Source organism: Galdieria sulphuraria (genome assembly GCF_000341285.1).
Source record: "Galdieria sulphuraria unplaced genomic scaffold scaf_45, whole genome shotgun sequence".
Taxonomy (NCBI): domain Eukaryota; phylum Rhodophyta; class Bangiophyceae; order Galdieriales; family Galdieriaceae; genus Galdieria; species Galdieria sulphuraria.
The window spans coordinates 59,871-78,045 of NW_005178430.1; the positions used below are offsets into that span (position 1 = coordinate 59,871).

The 18,175-nt window shown below is 39.3% G+C and overlaps 11 protein-coding genes across 11 annotated transcripts; 7 read left to right on the plus strand and 4 right to left on the minus strand.

Annotated features, from left to right (window-relative positions):
* The first annotated feature begins 10 nt into the window (after positions 1-10).
* Gasu_48030 (uncharacterized protein) lies at positions 11-1,111 on the plus strand. Its single transcript, XM_005704122.1, has 3 exons — positions 11-576; positions 618-834; positions 888-1,111. Exons 2-3 carry the CDS (start codon positions 728-730, stop codon positions 997-999), a joined length of 219 nt encoding a protein of 72 aa, XP_005704179.1. The 5' UTR covers positions 11-576; positions 618-727; the 3' UTR covers positions 1,000-1,111.
* A 4-nt stretch (positions 1,112-1,115) lies between these two features.
* On the minus strand, positions 1,116-3,390 carry Gasu_48040 (phosphoenolpyruvate carboxykinase (ATP)). Its single transcript, XM_005704123.1, has 10 exons — positions 3,260-3,390; positions 3,110-3,207; positions 2,621-3,060; positions 2,349-2,559; positions 2,260-2,295; positions 2,041-2,206; positions 1,853-1,988; positions 1,673-1,800; positions 1,423-1,616; positions 1,116-1,367 (listed from the first exon to the last, which is right to left on the minus strand). The coding sequence occupies exons 1-10, from the start codon at positions 3,287-3,289 to the stop codon at positions 1,196-1,198; spliced, it is 1,611 nt and encodes a 536-aa protein (XP_005704180.1). The 5' UTR covers positions 3,290-3,390; the 3' UTR covers positions 1,116-1,195.
* A 620-nt stretch (positions 3,391-4,010) lies between these two features.
* On the plus strand, positions 4,011-5,511 carry Gasu_48050 (sugar-phosphate:phosphate translocator, DMT family). Its single transcript, XM_005704124.1, has 2 exons — positions 4,011-4,198; positions 4,249-5,511. The coding sequence occupies exons 1-2, from the start codon at positions 4,087-4,089 to the stop codon at positions 5,367-5,369; spliced, it is 1,233 nt and encodes a 410-aa protein (XP_005704181.1). The 5' UTR covers positions 4,011-4,086; the 3' UTR covers positions 5,370-5,511.
* Positions 5,512-6,050: 539 nt separating this feature from the next.
* Gasu_48060 (H3/H4 histone acetyltransferase) lies at positions 6,051-7,881 on the plus strand. Its single transcript, XM_005704125.1, has 6 exons — positions 6,051-6,262; positions 6,312-6,468; positions 6,518-6,633; positions 6,685-6,788; positions 6,843-7,305; positions 7,354-7,881. Exons 1-6 carry the CDS (start codon positions 6,107-6,109, stop codon positions 7,561-7,563), a joined length of 1,206 nt encoding a protein of 401 aa, XP_005704182.1. The 5' UTR covers positions 6,051-6,106; the 3' UTR covers positions 7,564-7,881.
* A 29-nt stretch (positions 7,882-7,910) lies between these two features.
* On the plus strand, positions 7,911-9,651 carry Gasu_48070 (H3/H4 histone acetyltransferase). The gene is made up of 6 exons (XM_005704126.1): positions 7,911-8,104; positions 8,155-8,314; positions 8,364-8,494; positions 8,540-8,643; positions 8,690-9,179; positions 9,229-9,651. The coding sequence occupies exons 1-6, from the start codon at positions 7,967-7,969 to the stop codon at positions 9,481-9,483; spliced, it is 1,278 nt and encodes a 425-aa protein (XP_005704183.1). The 5' UTR covers positions 7,911-7,966; the 3' UTR covers positions 9,484-9,651.
* A 24-nt stretch (positions 9,652-9,675) lies between these two features.
* Gasu_48080 (uncharacterized protein) lies at positions 9,676-10,990 on the minus strand. The gene is made up of 4 exons (XM_005704127.1): positions 10,843-10,990; positions 10,113-10,790; positions 9,872-10,058; positions 9,676-9,815 (listed from the first exon to the last, which is right to left on the minus strand). The coding sequence occupies exons 1-4, from the start codon at positions 10,938-10,940 to the stop codon at positions 9,786-9,788; spliced, it is 993 nt and encodes a 330-aa protein (XP_005704184.1). The 5' UTR covers positions 10,941-10,990; the 3' UTR covers positions 9,676-9,785.
* A 5-nt stretch (positions 10,991-10,995) lies between these two features.
* On the minus strand, positions 10,996-11,740 carry Gasu_48090 (uncharacterized protein). The gene has a single exon (XM_005704128.1). The coding sequence runs from the start codon at positions 11,702-11,704 to the stop codon at positions 11,327-11,329; it is 378 nt and encodes a 125-aa protein (XP_005704185.1). The 5' UTR covers positions 11,705-11,740; the 3' UTR covers positions 10,996-11,326.
* A 220-nt stretch (positions 11,741-11,960) lies between these two features.
* On the plus strand, positions 11,961-12,848 carry Gasu_48100 (H/ACA ribonucleoprotein complex subunit 1). The gene is made up of 2 exons (XM_005704129.1): positions 11,961-12,520; positions 12,579-12,848. The coding sequence occupies exons 1-2, from the start codon at positions 11,982-11,984 to the stop codon at positions 12,628-12,630; spliced, it is 591 nt and encodes a 196-aa protein (XP_005704186.1). The 5' UTR covers positions 11,961-11,981; the 3' UTR covers positions 12,631-12,848.
* A 17-nt stretch (positions 12,849-12,865) lies between these two features.
* Positions 12,866-14,050, minus strand: Gasu_48110 (dimethyladenosine transferase). Its single transcript, XM_005704130.1, has 4 exons — positions 14,004-14,050; positions 13,761-13,954; positions 13,628-13,710; positions 12,866-13,573 (listed from the first exon to the last, which is right to left on the minus strand). The coding sequence occupies exons 1-4, from the start codon at positions 14,029-14,031 to the stop codon at positions 12,889-12,891; spliced, it is 990 nt and encodes a 329-aa protein (XP_005704187.1). The 5' UTR covers positions 14,032-14,050; the 3' UTR covers positions 12,866-12,888.
* Positions 14,051-14,270: 220 nt separating this feature from the next.
* Positions 14,271-16,558, plus strand: Gasu_48120 (2-isopropylmalate synthase). The gene is made up of 3 exons (XM_005704131.1): positions 14,271-14,649; positions 14,697-14,959; positions 15,009-16,558. The coding sequence occupies exons 1-3, from the start codon at positions 14,286-14,288 to the stop codon at positions 16,371-16,373; spliced, it is 1,992 nt and encodes a 663-aa protein (XP_005704188.1). The 5' UTR covers positions 14,271-14,285; the 3' UTR covers positions 16,374-16,558.
* Positions 16,559-16,590: 32 nt separating this feature from the next.
* Positions 16,591-18,161, plus strand: Gasu_48130 (glyceraldehyde-3-phosphate dehydrogenase (NADP+) (phosphorylating)). The gene is made up of 3 exons (XM_005704132.1): positions 16,591-16,744; positions 16,802-16,942; positions 16,996-18,161. Exons 1-3 carry the CDS (start codon positions 16,673-16,675, stop codon positions 18,025-18,027), a joined length of 1,245 nt encoding a protein of 414 aa, XP_005704189.1. The 5' UTR covers positions 16,591-16,672; the 3' UTR covers positions 18,028-18,161.
* Positions 18,162-18,175: the final 14 nt, after the last annotated feature.

Genomic DNA, 18,175 nt, shown 5'->3' on the forward strand with positions numbered 1-18,175 from the left:
CTCGAGGATTCGGTGAGAATTTGTCCACATTTGGATGGAGTGTATGTGTGTAGGCGGTTGTGAAAGCAATCAAGGTTGCCAAGTCGACAGAATTGTTCTCCTGCAAGAAGAAAAATCGTAGGACAAAGCAGCAACGATGGAGTTGAGCGCAAGTCACAGTGTGTTACCTGACCCATTTTTTCTTCTCTTGAACCTCGATATTCCCTTTTGTTGGATGGTTCAGCGTTGTGTGTATTCTTGAGTAGAGCAACCCGAGGAATTGTAGTTACAGAGCAATCTAATGAATTGATTTGTATGTTTTTATGAGAAACGTCGTTGTTACTTCTTTGATAGAAGTACAAGCTGTGGGCGTGAACCTCTCTAGGACACACTTTATCCACGAAGAAACTTTGTTTTTACGTAACAAAGATAGAACGCGTGTGTCTGTCACTTAGTTTGTGTGTATATTCTGGGAAATATTCGATTGTGTTCAGTGTCAGTTGTTTTGGACAATATTGTATATTTTACCCAGTTTCAGAAAGTATTTATTATTGAAATACAATTGTGGATGCCAAAATATTTAGTTTCTCTATTTCTGTATCTCACCCTCAACTGTTGTACTCTGTCTTTTTGAAAAGAAATACGACCTGCCGTAAAATCCTTCTTAAACGAGGCACAAAAGAAAACAAATTGTTGCATTATTATTCCTTTGACATTTGGAAGTTTGCATCCAAAAGTCTTCGCAAGTATGGGACTCTTTAGTAGACTGTTTCTTAGACCCAGTCGTGTGCCTCAACGGATCGTAGAGTTTCAAAAGCGGAAGCAGGAAGGTTATTTCACTTATAATGCTGGGAAGTAAGGGTTTGATAGAGGGAGTCTCTTCGTGAGTTAACAGGTTGTGGTTTTAGGTATGACAAATATATTAACACCCCTATTTACTTGTTTGTGTCCGCCACTGGTCTCTATGCCTTTGTGGACGGTTGTCTTTGGGCCGCAGGAAAGAAAGAAAGTCAAGCATAGAGTGACGCGTTTCCACGGATGCTCTCAACAAGGGAGCGATGACGTGGTGTGGGTATATTCCCTCAAATATTCATAGTTTTCTCGTAATGAAAAGTTTTTTTTCAGTGAAACTCTCAATTTTCAAGCATTTTGAACAACAACTTTTAGTTTAACAAAGGAAGACAAAGCCACGTAGAAACCTACAAATCTTCTCTCTTCACTCTTTCCACTTGGGTCCATACTTTTCAAGCTCCTTCTCTGGTCCAGAAGCAAATCCTTTCTTTACGAAATTTTCATGAAACATATTAGCGAGTTTCTGAGCAGTTTTCTCATATTCTTCAGGGCTCTTCCAGGAAGATCGCGGATCCAATACGGAAGGATCCTCCAACCTGCCCACAGAGAAATATAGATACAATGAAACTTGGCAAAAAAAACAATTATTACCTCTTAACAGTTTTAGGAGTTCGCAACTGAAAAATGGGATCCGGATCGTTATACTCTACATTCGCCAGTTCATTGCTGATAATTGCAGATATTATTTGTCTGGTCAGCCTCAACTTCATACGTTGGCCAACTCCATAAGGACCTCCAGTCCATCCAGTGTTTACAAGGTAAACATGTGAATTATGTCTCAATATCTATGCCAATAATATATTCAAAATATTCCTGTAAACCACACATATACAAAAATTACCTTTTCGCGAAGCAAATCTGCATAGACACGAGGCGAATGAACCATAAAAGGAGCACCAAAGCAATGAGAAAAAGTTGCTTGGGGCTCTTTAACTCCTCTTTCTGTACCGGCTACTTTTGCTGAATAACCTGCAAACAATCAAAAACTCTATTCATAGAATATAATATATCGATCGCATACCTTGTACGAAGTGATACATTGCTTGTTCAGGAGTCAACTTTGCAACAGGAGGCAACACTCCAAAGGCATCACATGCTAGAAAAATAACGGCATGTGGATGAGTTCCTCTTCTCGAAGGTTCCCAATTTCTAATATGCTGCAGTATTCAAATAAGGCATACATTTGAGTCTTCCCTTATACAAACTTACTTCAATAGGATAGGAGACACGAGTGTTCTCCGTTTTAGATCCATCACTATAGTCCACCTTTTTTCTTTGATCTAGAATCACATTTTCCAGTATAGCATTCTCTTTGATAGCATTGTAGATATCTGGCTCCGATGAAGGATCAAGATTAATAACCTTTGCATAACAACTAGACAAACTTTAGCAAACGTTCTTGTCATGTTCTCCAACAGCTTTTCATACCCTCCTTCGAAATTGAAAACACCATCGTCATCCCATCTAACAAAGCCTATCAGCAAATAAAGATGAATGATGTGAAATACTAAAATTACCCATGTTCATCATCTCCAATAAGGTTTCTTTCTGGGTCAGCAGAAAGAGTAGTCTTTCCAGTTCCTGATAGTCCAAAATATAAAACAGATTCTTCTACTGGTCCTCTGCCACGTGTAGCAGAACAGTGCATTGGTAGGATTCTCTCTTCCGGAAGCCAGAAATTCATCAATGTAAAGCAACCTTTTTTAACCTCTCCACTATATTCCGTTCCTATCATAATATATATATGTATATATTCAACGAAATGAAAGCTCGTTTCATAACAAATTACCCGCAATAAGGCCCATCTTTCTCTCCAAATCGATCATTACGAAAACATCTGAGTTCAAACTCTGTTCTCGCCACTTGGGATTATGAATAGAAGGAGAATGAATCCAAGTAAACTCAGGTTGAAAGGATTCCAGTGTGGGATAAGTTTCACCAAACTTATCAGGTGTCAGCAACATATTGAGACAGAAGTGATGAATCCAAGCCCTCTCTGATATCACTCTAACCTTCTTTCTGCTTCGTTTGCTTGAACCAATATAGCCATCAAAGACATATACGTTTTTCTTTCCGAAATACTTTGGAAAGAGTGCAAAGGCTTCATCAAATATAGCAGGAGATACTGGTTGGTTGAAGCCACCCCAGTCAATTTTAGAACGTGAAGGCTCTCTCTCAACGAAATATTTGTCTCTGGGTGAACGTCCGGTATAGATACCTGTATCAACCCTAAGGTGAGTTTAGTAGAAAACATACAAAGTAACTTGAAAACACGTACACAACTGCTCCGTTATCAGCTAATGCAACTTCTCCATTATCAATTTCATGCTTTCTCACTTGTTCAAAGGACAAGTTACGGAAAACTTCTGCCACCCCCTGCGGCCTTGAAGTTAGTTATTATATGCAAAATACCAAAACAAAGCCATACCAATTCTGCTAAAATATTCACTGTTGACATAGTTTGGTGGCTCAACTTGTTTCCACTATTAAAAGAACGAGACAGTCGACGTTCAAACACACAAGTGCCCAATTCTAAATGAGATGTAAATGTCTAATTGTCATATTGAGGGATTCCACGAGAAATTCTGCGATGGTGTAGAAAAAAGCAAACCCGGCGCGGAAGAAGGGAAGGATTTTCGTAGAGTAGTAATAATGAGATATCTGCCTCTTATCCTGGTTTAAGAAACTCCTAGTTTCTCTAACCTTTTATTACATGTTATTCTAGATATAAAACTTGACCTATTTTGAGATAGTTCAAAGGAATCTTTCTTTGGTACTCAATACTATTTTGTCATATTCTTTTCAAGTGGAACAATTGACAAGTTTTTTAGCGACACAAGCCTATCTATCTATCTATCAATAGAAGAGTCTTTAGAAAGCAAGGAAATGAAGCGCTGTTCTTCTTCGACAATTCCTTCCTAACTTCATCCTCTTCTATAACCAATTTCAACCTAAAGAATTTGAAAATGCAATAGTTGGCAAAACATTCAGGAAAAGTTTTCCCTATGAGTTGGTTATTGAAAAACTAGAGACCCAAATGAGTTATTTCCATGTAAAAATAAAAATGGACTCTTTACCCCATTTGGAAAACGTATCAGCTTTCATCTCCAGTTTAGAAGGGTCTTCAGTCTTGTAGATATATCGGTAACTGCGTTTCAGTTACCACTAGAATGGGTTTCTGATTGTTGTTGATGCTTTAAGACGCGATGCATATTCAATCTCTCTGAAAATTCCCCATCTCCCCTCTCTGGAATGATGATAGAAGCCGCCTTTGTTCCTCTTTCTTGTTCACTTTTCTCCAAACAACACAGATGGACAGTTGTGTCAAGAAACAAGAACAAAAACAGCATTTCAAGCCACATGGAAGGTTCGTGTAGCCTTCGCAATCTAAATATATCAACTAAACTTATTTAAAAGGCTCGAAAAAGCTCCTGGGAACTCCACGCTTTACTTTATCTAGATCGCAGTTCCTGAACGTTTCATATCTCAGAACAAAATACAATAACGTTGCTTCTTCTTCCAAAGGAGAAAAGGATATCATAAGAGCAGCTGTAGACAAGTCGGAGAGTGGTGGCTCTCCTCAAAAGTCCAGTGTAGGAGTGAGCCCAACCTTGGTACACACTTTGAAAGTGGGATTTTACTTTTTCTTGTGGTATTTCTTCAATTTCATCTTCAACATAGCAAATAAGAGAACGCTGAATATGTGGAAATATCCATGGGTATTATCTACCATCCAATTGGGAGTGGGCGCTCTCTATTGTACCTTCTTATGGGTCCTAGGTCTCAGAACAAAGCCAAACGTCTCGAAAAAGTTAATCAAAGCTTTGATATGGCCATCCTTAGGCCATACGTTAGGTCACGCAGCTACTTGCATGTCTTTTTCTTTGGTAGCTATTTCTTTCACTCATGTTGTGAAATCAGCAGAGCCAGTGTTTGGAGCAGTCGGTTCAGCACTAGTGTTGGGTGAATTCTTTCATCCACTTACCTACTTAACGTTGGTTCCTATTGTATCAGGTGTAGCTCTTTCCGCAGCAACTGAACTGACTTTTACCTGGACCGGATTCATCACCGCTATGATTTCTAATGTGGCCTTTGTGACTCGCAATATTACGAGCAAATTTACTATGGTTGACTTTAAGAATGAGAAGACTCTGATTGCTCAGAATACATATGCATTGATCACTATCATATCATTTTTCATGGAGTTACCTTTTGCTTTGTTGATGGAAGGTTTTCCACCTCTGGTGTCTGCAATTGCGGGAGTTTCCAAAGCCAAGTTATTTGGAAGTATTATGTTTTGTTCCTTATTTTATCACCTTTATAACGAGGTTTCTTATCTTTGCCTGGATAACGTTTCTCCGGTATCCTTCTCTATTGGCAATACTATCAAGAGAGTGATTATTATCTTTGGTTCCATTCTAGTGTTTAGGACTCCCGTTACGAGGCTCAACTTTATTGGCTCGACTATTGCTATTATTGGTACTATGCTTTATTCACTGGCCAAAGCTAAGCTACCATCGAAGCGAGAAAAGCAGTAGTGGATGACTAGTGATAACAGTGTTTCTTCCCTTGTTTACTTTTCGCAGGAATACCATATGATCCCTTGTTTTGTGTGAAATCTAAAGTTTTCTATATTGTTGCCCTTTTTGCTCATCTTTGCCGTTGTCACTTGTGTTTTTTGTTGTTGTGACGTTTCAATCAACTGCGGACCCAAGAAAAGGGGCAAGGAGAACAAGAACTACACTTTATCCACAAAACAACGACAACTTTCTAATGTTGGGAACCATGAGAATCTTTCAAAGCACCTCTTCCAAACCTAGGATTGGGAGAGTTTTTGTAGTTTTCGTCTGTAAAAAGACGGGTCAAAACACAGCACAGCAACCTTGGGATCACACATACCAGTGGGTTTAAACGCAAACCACGAGAAAGTCAAGACAATAAAGTAACCGAGGTAGAAACTAGGCGAGGTAAAACGCGACGAAAGTGCAAAACGCCTACTTACGGAGTGGACTCTGGTCTACGTGCGTCGTTCCAAAAAATTTTCCAAGTAGGAAGTTTTGCCATATTCACAACTAATGAACGAAGAATGACACACAATCATTCAATTTTTGCTCACTAGAAGAATGTATCCATTTCAACAAAGTATTTCTAAGAGAGTATCGATACAGGTTACTTTGGAAAAAGATCTTCAACTTGACACAACAAACTATATGAAACATGTATGGAATAAATGATTGGAGTTATCCCATTGTTGCGTTTCTAAGTAACCTGTCGAATGACTTCGATGTATGCCAATACTTTGGAAGCAAGTGATGGACACCCAGAGAAGTTCGAAGAACTGCGTATATGGAGACTAAACTCTTGTTTCCTATATGACCTACTGATATTGAAGAGAAACAGTCTTGGGCTTTACAGTTGCCAGTGGCTTCCAGTAAGTTGTGGAGGAACCATACAAGATATTCGACGATGATACAAGTTAGGAAACAGATGTGGCTTTACGCCCTGGCTTCTTTTCACAAAAGATTTTATTAGGAAGAGCAGGGGATGGAAATAGTGCGTTCATGGTGATACAAGTGGATATGCCAGATTCCAAGGAACAAGGATATTCAGATGATTTAAAGGAAGAGTTGAAGAGTGGTATGAGTTGGCTCCATTCAGGGTATATTCATGTTCATCCGTTGGTTAGTAAAGGAACTCAGTTTGACAAAGCTACGGGTCTGTTATATAGGCTCGTTACGACAGGATATTCACCGAGTAAGATATTCCCCACAACAAAATAATATAGTAGCTGGAAGAACTTCCGTAAGGTTTTTATACTATTATACTTTTCAGTCTTATAGTTATGTCATATAGAAAGCAAGTGTTGTGTTGTTCGATATATCAGAGACATCGACATCGAACAAGCTTCAAGCAGAACCCTTAGATATTCTTGATGGCCCACCGGAAAAGAATAACTGGTAAGAAGTTGTCTTGTTGATGCCCATTTCACCACTCAATAACCGATTGGAAAGTTTTTCCTTAGCTTGGGATCCCGTTCGTAAAGGAGTGCTTGGAGCAGGTGGTCCAGATAATGGTATTTATCATTGGGATGTGAACGGTGGCAACGTTAGAGCTTTAAATTGCTTGAGAGATCCGCAACAAGAGACTATAAATGATATTCATTTTCATCCAACTGAATCTATTGTAGGTGCTGCCGGTGAACAAAAGAGATTCACTTTATTTGATAAGACTAGTCACAGCGTGATTGAATCGAGGGTGGCACATAAGAAAGGAGTCAATTGCATAGAATTTCATCCTCAAAATGCAAATTTGTTTCTCACTGGTTCTGATGATACGACTATTGCATTATGGGATAGAAGGAAGACTCATCGTGAGTTGTATAGGTTTACTGATCATCATACATCAGTAACCGAGTTACACTGGAATCCAATATCTCCTAGTCTTTTTGCTTCTGCTGCTGACAGCAAAGTATTTGTAAGTTAACCTCTTTCACTTGCAATGTGTCCCTCTTATCTTTCGTAGTTGTGGGATATGACACGTATTGGAGCTTCTTTGGATACGAAAGATCTGGATGGTAGTTCTCCAGAATTACTATTTATTCATGGTGGACATATCAAAGGAGTGGAAGGTTTTGATTGGAATTCAGAAGTCCCGCGTATGATCGCTAGTGTTAGTCTTGATGAGTTTATAGAAATATGGTCTCCTGGTTTACACGTTTTGGATGAGCTTTGAAAAAGCATACTTTGATGAATATATATTTATGTGTAGATGCCAGAAATAGACATCTGAGAATATCTTTTGCCTCATCATCTTGGAACTTGAGCTGTAAAAGCATATATTGTGGAGATGTATATGTCGCTTCTCGTTTGCAAATTCCATTCCATCAACCTTTATCCACTACCACCACTACTATTATCATAGAAACAAGCAATATGAATATAAAAACTAGCTAGAAATTCCACTGTTTTTTTAAAGTTTATGGTGGACCATAGCAACCCTATTTTTATGGTTTTCAAATATTGAATGTTCTCCTGCAAATCAACAACTGTCATCAAAAAGGACAAAATGAACGATGAATAATCAGTGCTAAATTGTTATTTTTTTGGAATTGAAAAAGGGCGCGCTCAAAGTTTTCATGCCAGAAGCACAAACAGAAATAGAAGAGTCTATTTTGGAAGAGTATGCCATATGGAGAAAGAATACTCCATTTCTTTATGACTTGGTTGTCACTAAACCTCTAGAGTGGCCATCACTTACTTGTCAATGGTTACCTGTATGTTTCATATTCTGATTTCAGAAAAGTGGGAATTGATAGTTTTGCAGGAAAAGAGAGAGTTTCCTAACTCTGACTATTATTTGGAGAAAATAATATTGGGCACACAGACTGACGGCAACGCACAAAACTATTTAATGTTGGCACAAGTGCGGTTACCCAATGAGAAAGCAGAGGTTGATGGTAGTGCCTATAATAATAAGGAAAACGGTTAGTATTAGCGCTATTAATGATATATTCTGCATCTCAACAACACTAGGGAGTTATGGTGGGTTTGGCATGGGACAACAAGGAAAGATAGACATCGTTCAACGTATCAAACACGATGGAGACGTAAACAGAGCAAGATATATGCCTCAGAATCCACAAATTATCGCTACTAAGACTGTTGTAAGTAGAGCATTATATCATGGAATGATTTTTGATATCCTTTAGAGTGGCGAAGTGCATATCTTTGATATCTCCAAACATCCTTTGAAGCCTCCTGCTAATAACGTAGCTTCCCCACAGCTCCGACTAAGAAGTCCTCAAAAAGAAGGGTGAGTTTTATAGTTGATTTTCTGTTTGACAGCCAAACTTGTTTAGTTTTGGACTTTGCTGGAATCCAAATCAGGAAGGTCGTATTATTTCTGCTGGTGAGGATCGTCGCATTTTTCTGTGGGATATTTTAGGAGGAGGTGATAAAGAGGAATATGTAAATCCGTTAAATGTGTATGGAGGTCACACAGATGTAGTTGGCGATGTTAGCTTTCATGCACATTCTCAGTATCTGTTCGGTTCTGTTGGAGATGACAGGAAGATTATGTTATGGGATACTCGTTCCTCAGACGTGGAACATCCATCACAAGAGGTAGAAGCACACAAGGACGTCATCAATTGTTTGGCATTCAATCCTTTTTCTGAGCATGTACTTATTACTGGGTCAGCTGACACAACACTATGCTTATGGGATTTGCGGAGTCTAAATCAACCTTTGCATGTTTTTGAAAGCCACCCTGGTGAGATTTTACAAGCGCTGTGGTCTCCTTTTCATGAAACGCTGTTTGCCTCATGTGGAAAGGATCGACAAGTCAGAGTAAGTAGTCGAGACGTTTTGCTTTCAATTATTGTGACGTTTGTGATAGATATGGGATTTAAGTCGTATTGGTGAAGAACAAGAACCTGAAGATGCAGAAGACGGTCCACCTGAACTTCTTTTTGTTCATGGCGGGCATACGTCAACCGTACAGGAACTTTCTTGGAATCCCAATGAACCTTTTGTTATCGCCAGTGTCGCAGATGACAATATTTTACAACTTTGGTCAATGGCACAACACATTTATGAAGATACGGATGATGAAAGTATGACAACTGAACTGAAAGAGGAAGATCTTGAATAAACTGGTTTAAAATACCCTATTGCGTATTAAGGTTTTGGAATAGATGAACCTTGATTTGAGTTACTTTGTTGTGTCTAGAAACACACATGATAAAGAATCATTCTTTTCCTTGTTCCATTCTGTTATTTGATACTCTTTCAAGACCACTATAAAAAGAGAATGATGTGAAATGTTTGCAAGTCTCTCATCTGCAAGACAATGTCTGATAAGGTGTCTTTTGCTTTATACTTCAATGGACTCAAAGTCAGTGAAAGAAAATGAAATCAAATGGATAAAAATGATACAAAATAATGTACTCGTGACTACCAAAATCCAAAACCAGAGACAAAACTCTAAAGAAATTTCAACTCATCGATGCTATCTTTTCCTTTTATGACATTTGGCTTACCTTTCCAATTCGATTCACGAGACGAGTTGCTCTAGCTCTCTTTTTGGCTTCTTCTTTCCTTTGTGCTTCTAATCTTTCTGCCAAAGTAACACCGCCGTTACCAGGTACAATTATTTTGTCTCCACGTTGCCAACTCCAAGAAAGACGAGAACGACTAGGCATCTCATCCAAATATTTGGGTCCATCACTAGAAAGATTTAAATACACAAGTGCATAAACGAGAGAAAGACCGAGAATCTACCTCGAAATATAAAGAGCCTCATTCGAACGAAGTTGATTATTCTCTTTCTCAATATATACTTCTTCGTCTATTATCTCTGCGGGAAACCCACCACGCAATTCAATGGCTTTACGAACATATTCTGCAGCAATTCTGGACCTTACAATGACAGTCTCCGTTCCAATTTCAAAGGATACTGATACGACTCCACGTGTCATTACCAACAGACGCTCTACTCTGTACTGTACATCTTCATCACTAACATTTCGAACATAAAGTCGAATGGTTAGTGTTTGAGGAAGAAAAGGAACATCTACAAGGTCAGCGTGGTTTTGTTCTGAAAGACAATTTTGAGCCTTGGGCTTCAAAACGGTTGAGAGAGATGAGTCAAACGCTTCCTTTCCTCCTAATCCACCTTTATTGGCCAATGATGCCAACTCTTCTGCGATAAATGCCTGACTCTCTTTGGAATTTCGGACCAAAAGATTAACCAAACAAGCATGTGCTGATTGCCTAGTACCAATATCCGCTCTATCAAAGTCGGTAACTAGAGCTTTCAATGCTGATACTAGTCCCCTTTCTGATTTCATCACTTCTGCATTATCTGGGTGACTAGTCAGATCCAATATTGCTTCTACAGCTATTCTAACGATCTCGGAATCGTTGCCTTCGATGAATCCAACTAAAGCTGCCATGCAACTAGGACCCGAGATATTTACGAACGTGTACAAACTTGGAAGTTATAACTTACCCTTCTTCCCTAGCTATGATAGGTTGGTTTTCGGTGTCTGCAGATAATGAACGAAGTTGAACTGCAACATTTCTTATACTCGTGTATTCTATGGACATGAAAAGAGAGACAACGGTTTCTCAAGCGCCAAAATTTTTCAAATGCAATGGGATTCAAATAGGAAGAAGGCCCTCCACTGGCCAACCCACACCACTTTTTGAGACACTTTTCTCACAAGGGATGAAAAAAGTTTCCAGTAAATTTATTCTCCACTGCAACTATCAAACAATTATGTGAAGTCTACAAGTTACTTGGAATGGATCTTGCTTTCTTGACACATATAATAAGAATATCTCATACTCTATCTCCACTGGTCAATTAACCTCTCGAATAAAGCGATTTTACTCCTTTTCTCTTCCTTGTTCCACTAGTCCATCGACCATACAAGCCCACAAGGGTAGAAGATATTCAACAACACATCATCAAACGGAAAGTCAGTTTGTCTTCATTCTCTGCTTTGCTCTTCCTCTTCAACTTTGTTTTCTTCTTGGTACAACGTAATGGGTTGCCTTTCGGGTGGTTGTTCAGGATAATATATGGCTTCGAAACCAATAAAAACTTCATCTTCTCCTTCCTTTTGTTTATTACTGGAGTTACGTTCTTTAACCGGAACCCATTTGGGAACCACTACGTTGCCAATAGTGACAAGTTTCTCTTCCCAATACTTCGTTGGTGCTTGGTTATTAGAGTATCCACGTTCCGCAAAAAACGTGGACAAGTCAACTACAGTGTCTTTATTTCTTTCTCCACTTGCAGAGAACCCCTCTACTTGTCGTCGGATATCACCTCGAGTGGTAAACGAAGCACGTGAAGAGGAATGCATCAACACTTCCCAACCCTAAATGAACCCCGTTGAGTCCTTCGTCACCATAGCAACCAACTCATCTTCATAATGGATAAAGTAAGATATGCAACTGCATCGAATGACTATAGAGTTGTATGAGACTGAATAGATATCAGAGCTATCCAACAACTCATCGAAGAATGATCACATGTCTTAGTCCCAAGTTGTTCTTGATCACATTGCATCCGATACCTACAATAATAAACAGTCATATTGAACTTTAGTGTCTATAAAAGAAAATTGTATTCGATTCCTTATGTGTAACTCCCCCTATTTATTTGTAATGGCAAGTTGGGGTGGCTTTCGAGGAGGACGATCACGTGGACGGTTTTCGCGTGAACCGAACAACCATCGGTTCGGTAGTTCTTACAGCAATGAAACACCTTCGCAACTAGTTGAAATGGGTATTTTCCAACACCCTTGTGAAAATGAACTAGTTTGTAAGAGTACCAACGAAAAGATCCCATTTTTTAATGCTCCGATATTTTTGGAAAACAAGACACAGATCGGCAAAGTCGAGGAAATATTTGGTCCCATTACAGACGTACACTTTACTATAAAACCAGTTGAAGGTGTTTTGGCTACTTCTTTTGGCATAGGAGAGAAATTCTTCATTGGGACGGAGAAGTTGCTGCCCCTTGAAAGGTTTTTGCCCAAACCCCCTGGCAGTAGTAGTGGTAGTAAAAGTGGAAGAACGCCACAAGGCATACGAAAACCTAGTGCTTTTGGAAGAGGAGGTAGAGGAGGAGGTCGTGGTAGAGGAGGAGGAGGAGGAATGGGTAGAGGAAGAGGAAAGTAAGATATACTTATTACTGACTTGAAGACATAAGTTTTGACAGTTTTCTTTTCAAAGCTTTAGAGGTTCTTCTCCTTTCCACAGAGGAGGAAGGGGACGTCGAAACTGATCATATTTTAAAGATAGTATCATAAGTGTTATTAGCCTTTAGAACTCTATGGAAGATACCCAATTCTAAGGCTACTAACCTCTAGTATTCCTTGTTTCACAACCACTATTCAGATTTGAATAGTATTCGAACTAGAAAACCGAGTAAAGTGCGTAGCTTCCATGGAATATCGCCCTTCTTTGTTCCTCGTATGAAGTATTAAAGTGCCGTCAAGCAATATCAGCGATAATATTTTACAAACATCAAACACTGCACTAGTCAGCAAAAATGAAGACCGGCTTCGTTAAAAGTTTTAAGCAATCTCCTAAAATCATCCAACGACATTTTAGAAGCTCTACATTTGGAAAAATTGTTTTGCTCCAATAATCTCATTATTTTTTCTTTCATTCCTTTCAACTCTTCCGTTTCATTATCATCATCATCATCTTCTTCTTCTTCTTCTTTCTTGGATAGTTCCTCTTCATCTGTCATCATTGGGGTGAGTTCCATAGCACTTTCCAAACCTTGCATCATTTGTAACTGTTTCTCATTGGAGTTCAATAAAGATAGTACAGCATGTTGTTTCATGATACCTCCCAAGGTCTTATTCTTTCGTTGAAAGCAAATACGAAGTAAACCATCCCATTCTAAAAAGTTACCAGGAGGTGGAGGATTTCTAGGTTCTATACGAACTACACTGCTGTCTACTTTAGGTGGAGGTCTAAAACTATTGCGACTAACTTTCATCAAGTGAGATACTCTTGCCAACGCCTTTGCATTCACAGATAAACGACAATACAATTCACTTCCTGGTTGGGCTATTAGACGCATAGCGAATTCCCTTTGTAACATCAACACCGAATATCGGTGAAAAGGACGATGTGCCAACAGTTTAAAGATTAGCGGTGATGATATCTGATACGGAATATTAGCAACACAAACATCGAAATAGGGCAGTTCCATCCTGACAACAACAACAAACTTCAACTAAACACTCAACACTTATAAATACACTTACTTTAAAATATCAGCTTGAATCAGTTCCAATCGTTCCTTGAGGGGGCTAAACTGTACTCGTCTATAGAGCTCTACCGTCATTCTCTAATGGTATTTTCTATTAGTGACAAACCAATCATGCATTGCTGTCTTACTGGATCTATTTCTACTGCAATAACTTTTTTCACCAATTGCAAGAGCTTCACAGTCATATTTCCAGTACCAGGTCCTATCTCCAACACTATATCGGTGGGCTTCAAGGCAGCCTTTTCCAATATGGAATTGACAACCAGGGGGTTTTTTAGAATATGTTGACCTCTTTCTTTTTTAAATTCAAAACCTCTATGCCCTTTTTCTCGTTAAGCTATGTTGCAAATAGTTTACTTCACTAGACCTACCTGAGACACTCGCTGACTTTTTCCCCATGAAAGATAAGAAATGCAATCTAACTCATTCGTTGAACAAAAGGCTCTCTGTTGGATATCGGACACAGTTGTCAATATTCATTCTCTCAAAAACTAAAAATATCTACGAAATATTGGTAAATGATGAAAATGGATTGTATGGAAAAAGGAACTGATTCGTTCATTCTTATGCAATCATATCTGTCTCATCTATTAATTAATTAGAAAAGCATTTCGACCGGGACTTGATAATAGACAAGATTGAAGAAGAGGGAAATGACCCTGGCAACCTTGACATATATCCATTCCTGTTCAGTACGAAACGAAAGAAGCAACACTTTTATGGCATTCCACGCAACACCTTCTATTCTACATAGTAAACAGGGACTGTTGGAAAACATTGGAAAGCCTTTATCCATCGATAGAACTGCTTTCAGTATGAGAAGGAGTTGCTTCGTTGAGAATCAACTTCATAAGAGAAGACTGGTGCAGAGTTGGGGAAACAAAGAATATACCAAAGCAGCCAACGGTTTTCGATCTCTTCAAGGTTCCAACAATGGCTATAAGGAATCTTCTTCAAGCCATTCCTGGGATGATGAACCACCACTGCCACCACCCATCTGGAAACCTACAAAACACGGTAAGTTAGCAACATTCCACGATTATCAGTTTTCAGACTCTTGCTAGACCTTGTCACCGGAAGAGATCCCACAAGGGTCAAATTCTTTGACACTACTCTACGTGACGGCGAACAATCCCCTGGCGCAACTTTGACTGGAGAAGAAAAACTAGTCATTGCTAGACAATTAGCAAAACTGGGAGTGGATATTATAGAAGCAGGATTTCCTGTGGCCTCTAACGGAGATTTTGAAGCTGTTCGTAACATTGCTCGCACTGTAGGAACCAGAGAAAACCCTCCCATCATTTGTGGTTTGGCTAGAGCTGTTGAGGTAAATATGGGTTATTTTATAAATCAATATATTCTAAACACTATTGTAGAGTGATATCGCCCGTTGCTGGGAAGCTGTAAAAGACGCTGCCTTTGCTAGGATTCATACGTTTATTGCCACCTCGGATATCCACATGGAGCATAAGTTGAAAAAGTCGCGTTCTCAAGTATTGGAAACGGTGACTAGAACTGTACAATATGCCAAGTCTTTGTGTGAAGATATTGAATTCTCAGCAGAGGATGCAACTCGTTCAGACCCAGAGTTCTTATACGAAGTGTTTTCTAGAGCTATTGAAGCAGGTGCTACAACCATCAATGTCCCAGATACTGTAGGTTATACAACCCCTGCAGAATTTGGCTCTCTTATGCGTGGAATACGGAGAAATGTTCGTGGCATAGAAAATGTATGTCTTTCGGTACATGGACATGATGACTTGGGCTTGGCTGTTTCTAACTTTTTATCGGCTATTGAAAATGGAGCACAACAAGTAGAATGTACAGTGAATGGTATTGGAGAACGTGCTGGTAATGCTTCTTTGGAAGAAATTGTCATGGCGCTTTACGTTCGTCGTCAATATTATAATAACAAGTTGGGAAGACCTGATCCGAATGCTTTGCTTACATGTGTGGATACTCAAGAGATATGGAAAACTTCCAAATTGGTTTCGAATCTCACTGGCATGATAGTTCAACCCAACAAAGCTATTGTTGGTTCGAATGCATTTGCACACGAAAGTGGTATTCACCAAGATGGCATACTGAAGAATCGACTTACTTATGAAATAATGGATGCTAGGCTGATTGGTATGCAAGAAAATCAGTTGGTGCTTGGAAAGCATTCTGGTCGTCATGCCTTTAGGAAGCGTCTTGGAGAACTAGGTTTTGACCTTACAGAAGATGAGCTTAATCGTGCTTTTGTTCGATTTAAGGAACTTGCGGATAAGAAGAAGGAGGTAACCCTTTGGGATTTGGAGTCTATTGTAAACGATGAAGTTCGTTTGCAAGGTACAGAATATCTTAAATTGGAGCGAGTTCAGGTTCAATGTGGCGACAAGTTGATATCCACAGCGACTGTCACAATCATGCATATGGAGTTGAGTCGCGAACTGACTGCTGTATCTATTGGCACAGGACCTGTGGATGCCGCCTTTAAGGCGTTGAATTCTATCGAAGGAGTTCCTAAAGTTGTTCTACAAGAATATATGGTCAATTCGATAACACAAGGTATTGATGCTTTAGGGGAAGTGACAGTTCGTATTCGTGGTGAAACAGATAGTCGTTCTTTTATTGGTAGTGCAGCCAATACCGATATTGTTGTAGCATCTGTACAAGCATATGTGAATGCTCTTAATAGGTTGGCGCGTTATGCTCAATATCCCAAGTCAGTTCATCCACAAAAAGATGCCGTAGTGTAGAGATAGTTGTTGGTTTGTTACATTTGTTATATATGGAAGATATCGTTTATTTACTCGATAAATCTTTGCTTCCATAGTATTTAAGACAAGTTATCGATCTATACCTGTAGAGAACGCTTCCTTTGAGTCTCTACGGTAGAATGTGTTTTCCACCACAAATAGGAAATGAAATTCCCGTCGAGAGAAGAAGATGTGGTGATAATAAGAAGAAGAATGCTATGGCAATCTGAGGCTTTGGTGGAATCAGTAGACTTGGGTGGTATTGAGTTGACCTCCGGTGTTTGGATTGCTAGTCTTCAATGGCCTTTCTTTCTACAAGTTGCGTAAACCTCGTTGGTTCTCATCGTTGTTATAAGGATAAAACTAGTCAGGTATGTCGATAATTGGGTTGATGGATGTGCTTTCTTGATTGACGTCTATTGGGTCAGGCGATCTGTCAACGTTCCTTTTTGAAAAGACGGTCGTTCTTATGTGGCAGTGACTCGACGGGCTACTCTTTGTTTACGAGTTCTTTTGTTTCCTATCACAACAGGGACCTTGATCTTTCATCGAAAACAAATGCCAATCAAGTAAGCTTCCATTGCTATCAACTCGTTTATAGGAATTGAGTGTATCGTCATAGAGATGGGTTATGCAAGCCAAAGTACGAGTCGCTATCAACGGTTTTGGAAGAATTGGTAGAAACTTTTTGCGGTGTTGGGCTACTCGACCTTCCTCACATCTAGACGTAGTTGCTATTAACGACACTACCGGAGCCAAGACTGCAGCACATTTGTTGAAGTACGATTCCATTTTAGGAACTTTTGAAAAGGATGTGAGGGCTGGAGAAGACTGTATCACTGTAGATGGCAAAGAGATCAAGGTTGTTTCTAACAGAGATCCTTTGCAACTCCCATGGAAGGACTTGAACATTGACCTAGTAGTAGAAGCTACTGGGGTATTTGTCGACTCAAAAGGAGCGGGAAAACACTTACAAGCAGGAGCTAAAAAGGTTCTCATAACGGCTCCAGGGAAAGGAGAAGACGTTGGCACTTTTGTTATCGGTGTTAACGAACATAGCTATGACCATCAAGTACATCATATTGTTTCCAATGCATCATGCACTACAAATTGTTTGGCTCCTTTTATTAAAGTGCTACATGAGGAATTTGGCATCGTGAAAGGCACTATGACAACAACTCATTCATATACTGGTGACCAGCGACTATTGGATGCTGCACATCGAGACTTGCGAAGAGCTCGTTCTGCTGCTTTGAATATTGTTCCCACTACTACAGGTGCTGCACAAGCAGTAGCTTTAGTTATTCCAGAATTGAAAGGAAAACTAAATGGTCTGGCTTTACGAGTTCCTACTCCAAATGTCTCTGTAGTGGATATGGTTTGTCAAGTAGGCAGGAAAACTTTCAAAGAAGAAGTTAATGGTGCATTTTTGAAAGCTTCTCAGGGTTCGTTAAGAGGCATTTTACGATATTCTGATGAACAACTGGTGTCCTGCGACTATCGCAAAACAAATGAGTCATCTATTATCGATGCGTCATTGACAATGGTTCTAGGAGATGACTTGGTTAAAGTTGTTGCTTGGTATGATAATGAATGGGGTTACTCACAAAGAGTTGTTGACTTGGGTGAATTGATGGCTTCCAAGTGGAAGTAACCATTATTTCTTTTTTTAATATGTTGCGACTGTTTTCATCATGTTACCGTTGCGAAATTAAAAGATTCCAGTTGGTTGCTCATTTTATATCACAAAAATTATTCACTAATTCTCTACTGCTATTTACAAAAATTCCAAGCAGAATGAA

What these genes read in the sequence shown, in the direction of transcription:
- Gasu_48050 (XM_005704124.1), top strand. Translation starts at nt 4,087, where the DNA reads ATGATAGAAGCCGCCTTTGTTCCTCTTTCTTGTTCACTTTTCTCCAAA. An exon ending in CATTTCAAGCCACATGGAAG is followed by an intron (nt 4,199 to 4,248) that starts GTTCGTGTAGCC and finishes CTTATTTAAAAG; the next exon opens with GCTCGAAAAAGCTCCTGGGA.
- Gasu_48090 (XM_005704128.1), bottom strand. Translation starts at nt 11,704, where the DNA reads ATGCATTCCTCTTCACGTGCTTCGTTTACCACTCGAGGTGATATCCGA.
- Gasu_48100 (XM_005704129.1), top strand. Translation starts at nt 11,982, where the DNA reads ATGTGTAACTCCCCCTATTTATTTGTAATGGCAAGTTGGGGTGGCTTT. An exon ending in ATGGGTAGAGGAAGAGGAAA is followed by an intron (nt 12,521 to 12,578) that starts GTAAGATATACT and finishes TTCTTTTCAAAG; the next exon opens with CTTTAGAGGTTCTTCTCCTT.
- Gasu_48110 (XM_005704130.1), bottom strand. Translation starts at nt 14,031, where the DNA reads ATGGGGAAAAAGTCAGCGAGTGTCTCAG. An exon ending in AAAGTCAGCGAGTGTCTCAG is followed by an intron (nt 13,955 to 14,003) that starts GTAGGTCTAGTG and finishes AACGAGAAAAAG; the next exon opens with GGCATAGAGGTTTTGAATTT. An exon ending in TTGCAGTAGAAATAGATCCA is followed by an intron (nt 13,711 to 13,760) that starts GTAAGACAGCAA and finishes AAATACCATTAG; the next exon opens with AGAATGACGGTAGAGCTCTA.
- Gasu_48120 (XM_005704131.1), top strand. Translation starts at nt 14,286, where the DNA reads ATGACCCTGGCAACCTTGACATATATCCATTCCTGTTCAGTACGAAAC. An exon ending in CTGGAAACCTACAAAACACG is followed by an intron (nt 14,650 to 14,696) that starts GTAAGTTAGCAA and finishes GACTCTTGCTAG; the next exon opens with ACCTTGTCACCGGAAGAGAT. An exon ending in GTTTGGCTAGAGCTGTTGAG is followed by an intron (nt 14,960 to 15,008) that starts GTAAATATGGGT and finishes ACACTATTGTAG; the next exon opens with AGTGATATCGCCCGTTGCTG.
- Gasu_48130 (XM_005704132.1), top strand. Translation starts at nt 16,673, where the DNA reads ATGGCCTTTCTTTCTACAAGTTGCGTAAACCTCGTTGGTTCTCATCGT. An exon ending in ATAAGGATAAAACTAGTCAG is followed by an intron (nt 16,745 to 16,801) that starts GTATGTCGATAA and finishes CTATTGGGTCAG; the next exon opens with GCGATCTGTCAACGTTCCTT. An exon ending in CGAAAACAAATGCCAATCAA is followed by an intron (nt 16,943 to 16,995) that starts GTAAGCTTCCAT and finishes GTATCGTCATAG; the next exon opens with AGATGGGTTATGCAAGCCAA.
- Gasu_48030 (XM_005704122.1), top strand. Translation starts at nt 728, where the DNA reads ATGGGACTCTTTAGTAGACTGTTTCTTAGACCCAGTCGTGTGCCTCAA. An exon ending in TTCACTTATAATGCTGGGAA is followed by an intron (nt 835 to 887) that starts GTAAGGGTTTGA and finishes TTGTGGTTTTAG; the next exon opens with GTATGACAAATATATTAACA.
- Gasu_48080 (XM_005704127.1), bottom strand. Translation starts at nt 10,940, where the DNA reads ATGTCCATAGAATACACGAGTATAAGAAATGTTGCAGTTCAACTTCGT. An exon ending in ATCATAGCTAGGGAAGAAGG is followed by an intron (nt 10,791 to 10,842) that starts GTAAGTTATAAC and finishes CTCGGGTCCTAG; the next exon opens with TTGCATGGCAGCTTTAGTTG. An exon ending in TCGTGAATCGAATTGGAAAG is followed by an intron (nt 9,816 to 9,871) that starts GTAAGCCAAATG and finishes AAATTTCTTTAG; the next exon opens with AGTTTTGTCTCTGGTTTTGG.
- Gasu_48060 (XM_005704125.1), top strand. Translation starts at nt 6,107, where the DNA reads ATGACTTCGATGTATGCCAATACTTTGGAAGCAAGTGATGGACACCCA. An exon ending in ACAGTTGCCAGTGGCTTCCA is followed by an intron (nt 6,263 to 6,311) that starts GTAAGTTGTGGA and finishes GATACAAGTTAG; the next exon opens with GAAACAGATGTGGCTTTACG. An exon ending in AAAGGAAGAGTTGAAGAGTG is followed by an intron (nt 6,469 to 6,517) that starts GTATGAGTTGGC and finishes TCCGTTGGTTAG; the next exon opens with TAAAGGAACTCAGTTTGACA.
- Gasu_48040 (XM_005704123.1), bottom strand. Translation starts at nt 3,289, where the DNA reads ATGTCAACAGTGAATATTTTAGCAGAATTG. An exon ending in GTTTTCAATTTCGAAGGAGG is followed by an intron (nt 2,207 to 2,259) that starts GTATGAAAAGCT and finishes AAGTTTGTCTAG; the next exon opens with TTGTTATGCAAAGGTTATTA. An exon ending in ACTCCTAAAACTGTTAAGAG is followed by an intron (nt 1,368 to 1,422) that starts GTAATAATTGTT and finishes CTCTGTGGGCAG; the next exon opens with GTTGGAGGATCCTTCCGTAT.
- Gasu_48070 (XM_005704126.1), top strand. Translation starts at nt 7,967, where the DNA reads ATGCCAGAAGCACAAACAGAAATAGAAGAGTCTATTTTGGAAGAGTAT. An exon ending in TTATCGCTACTAAGACTGTT is followed by an intron (nt 8,495 to 8,539) that starts GTAAGTAGAGCA and finishes GATATCCTTTAG; the next exon opens with AGTGGCGAAGTGCATATCTT. An exon ending in GAAAGGATCGACAAGTCAGA is followed by an intron (nt 9,180 to 9,228) that starts GTAAGTAGTCGA and finishes CGTTTGTGATAG; the next exon opens with ATATGGGATTTAAGTCGTAT.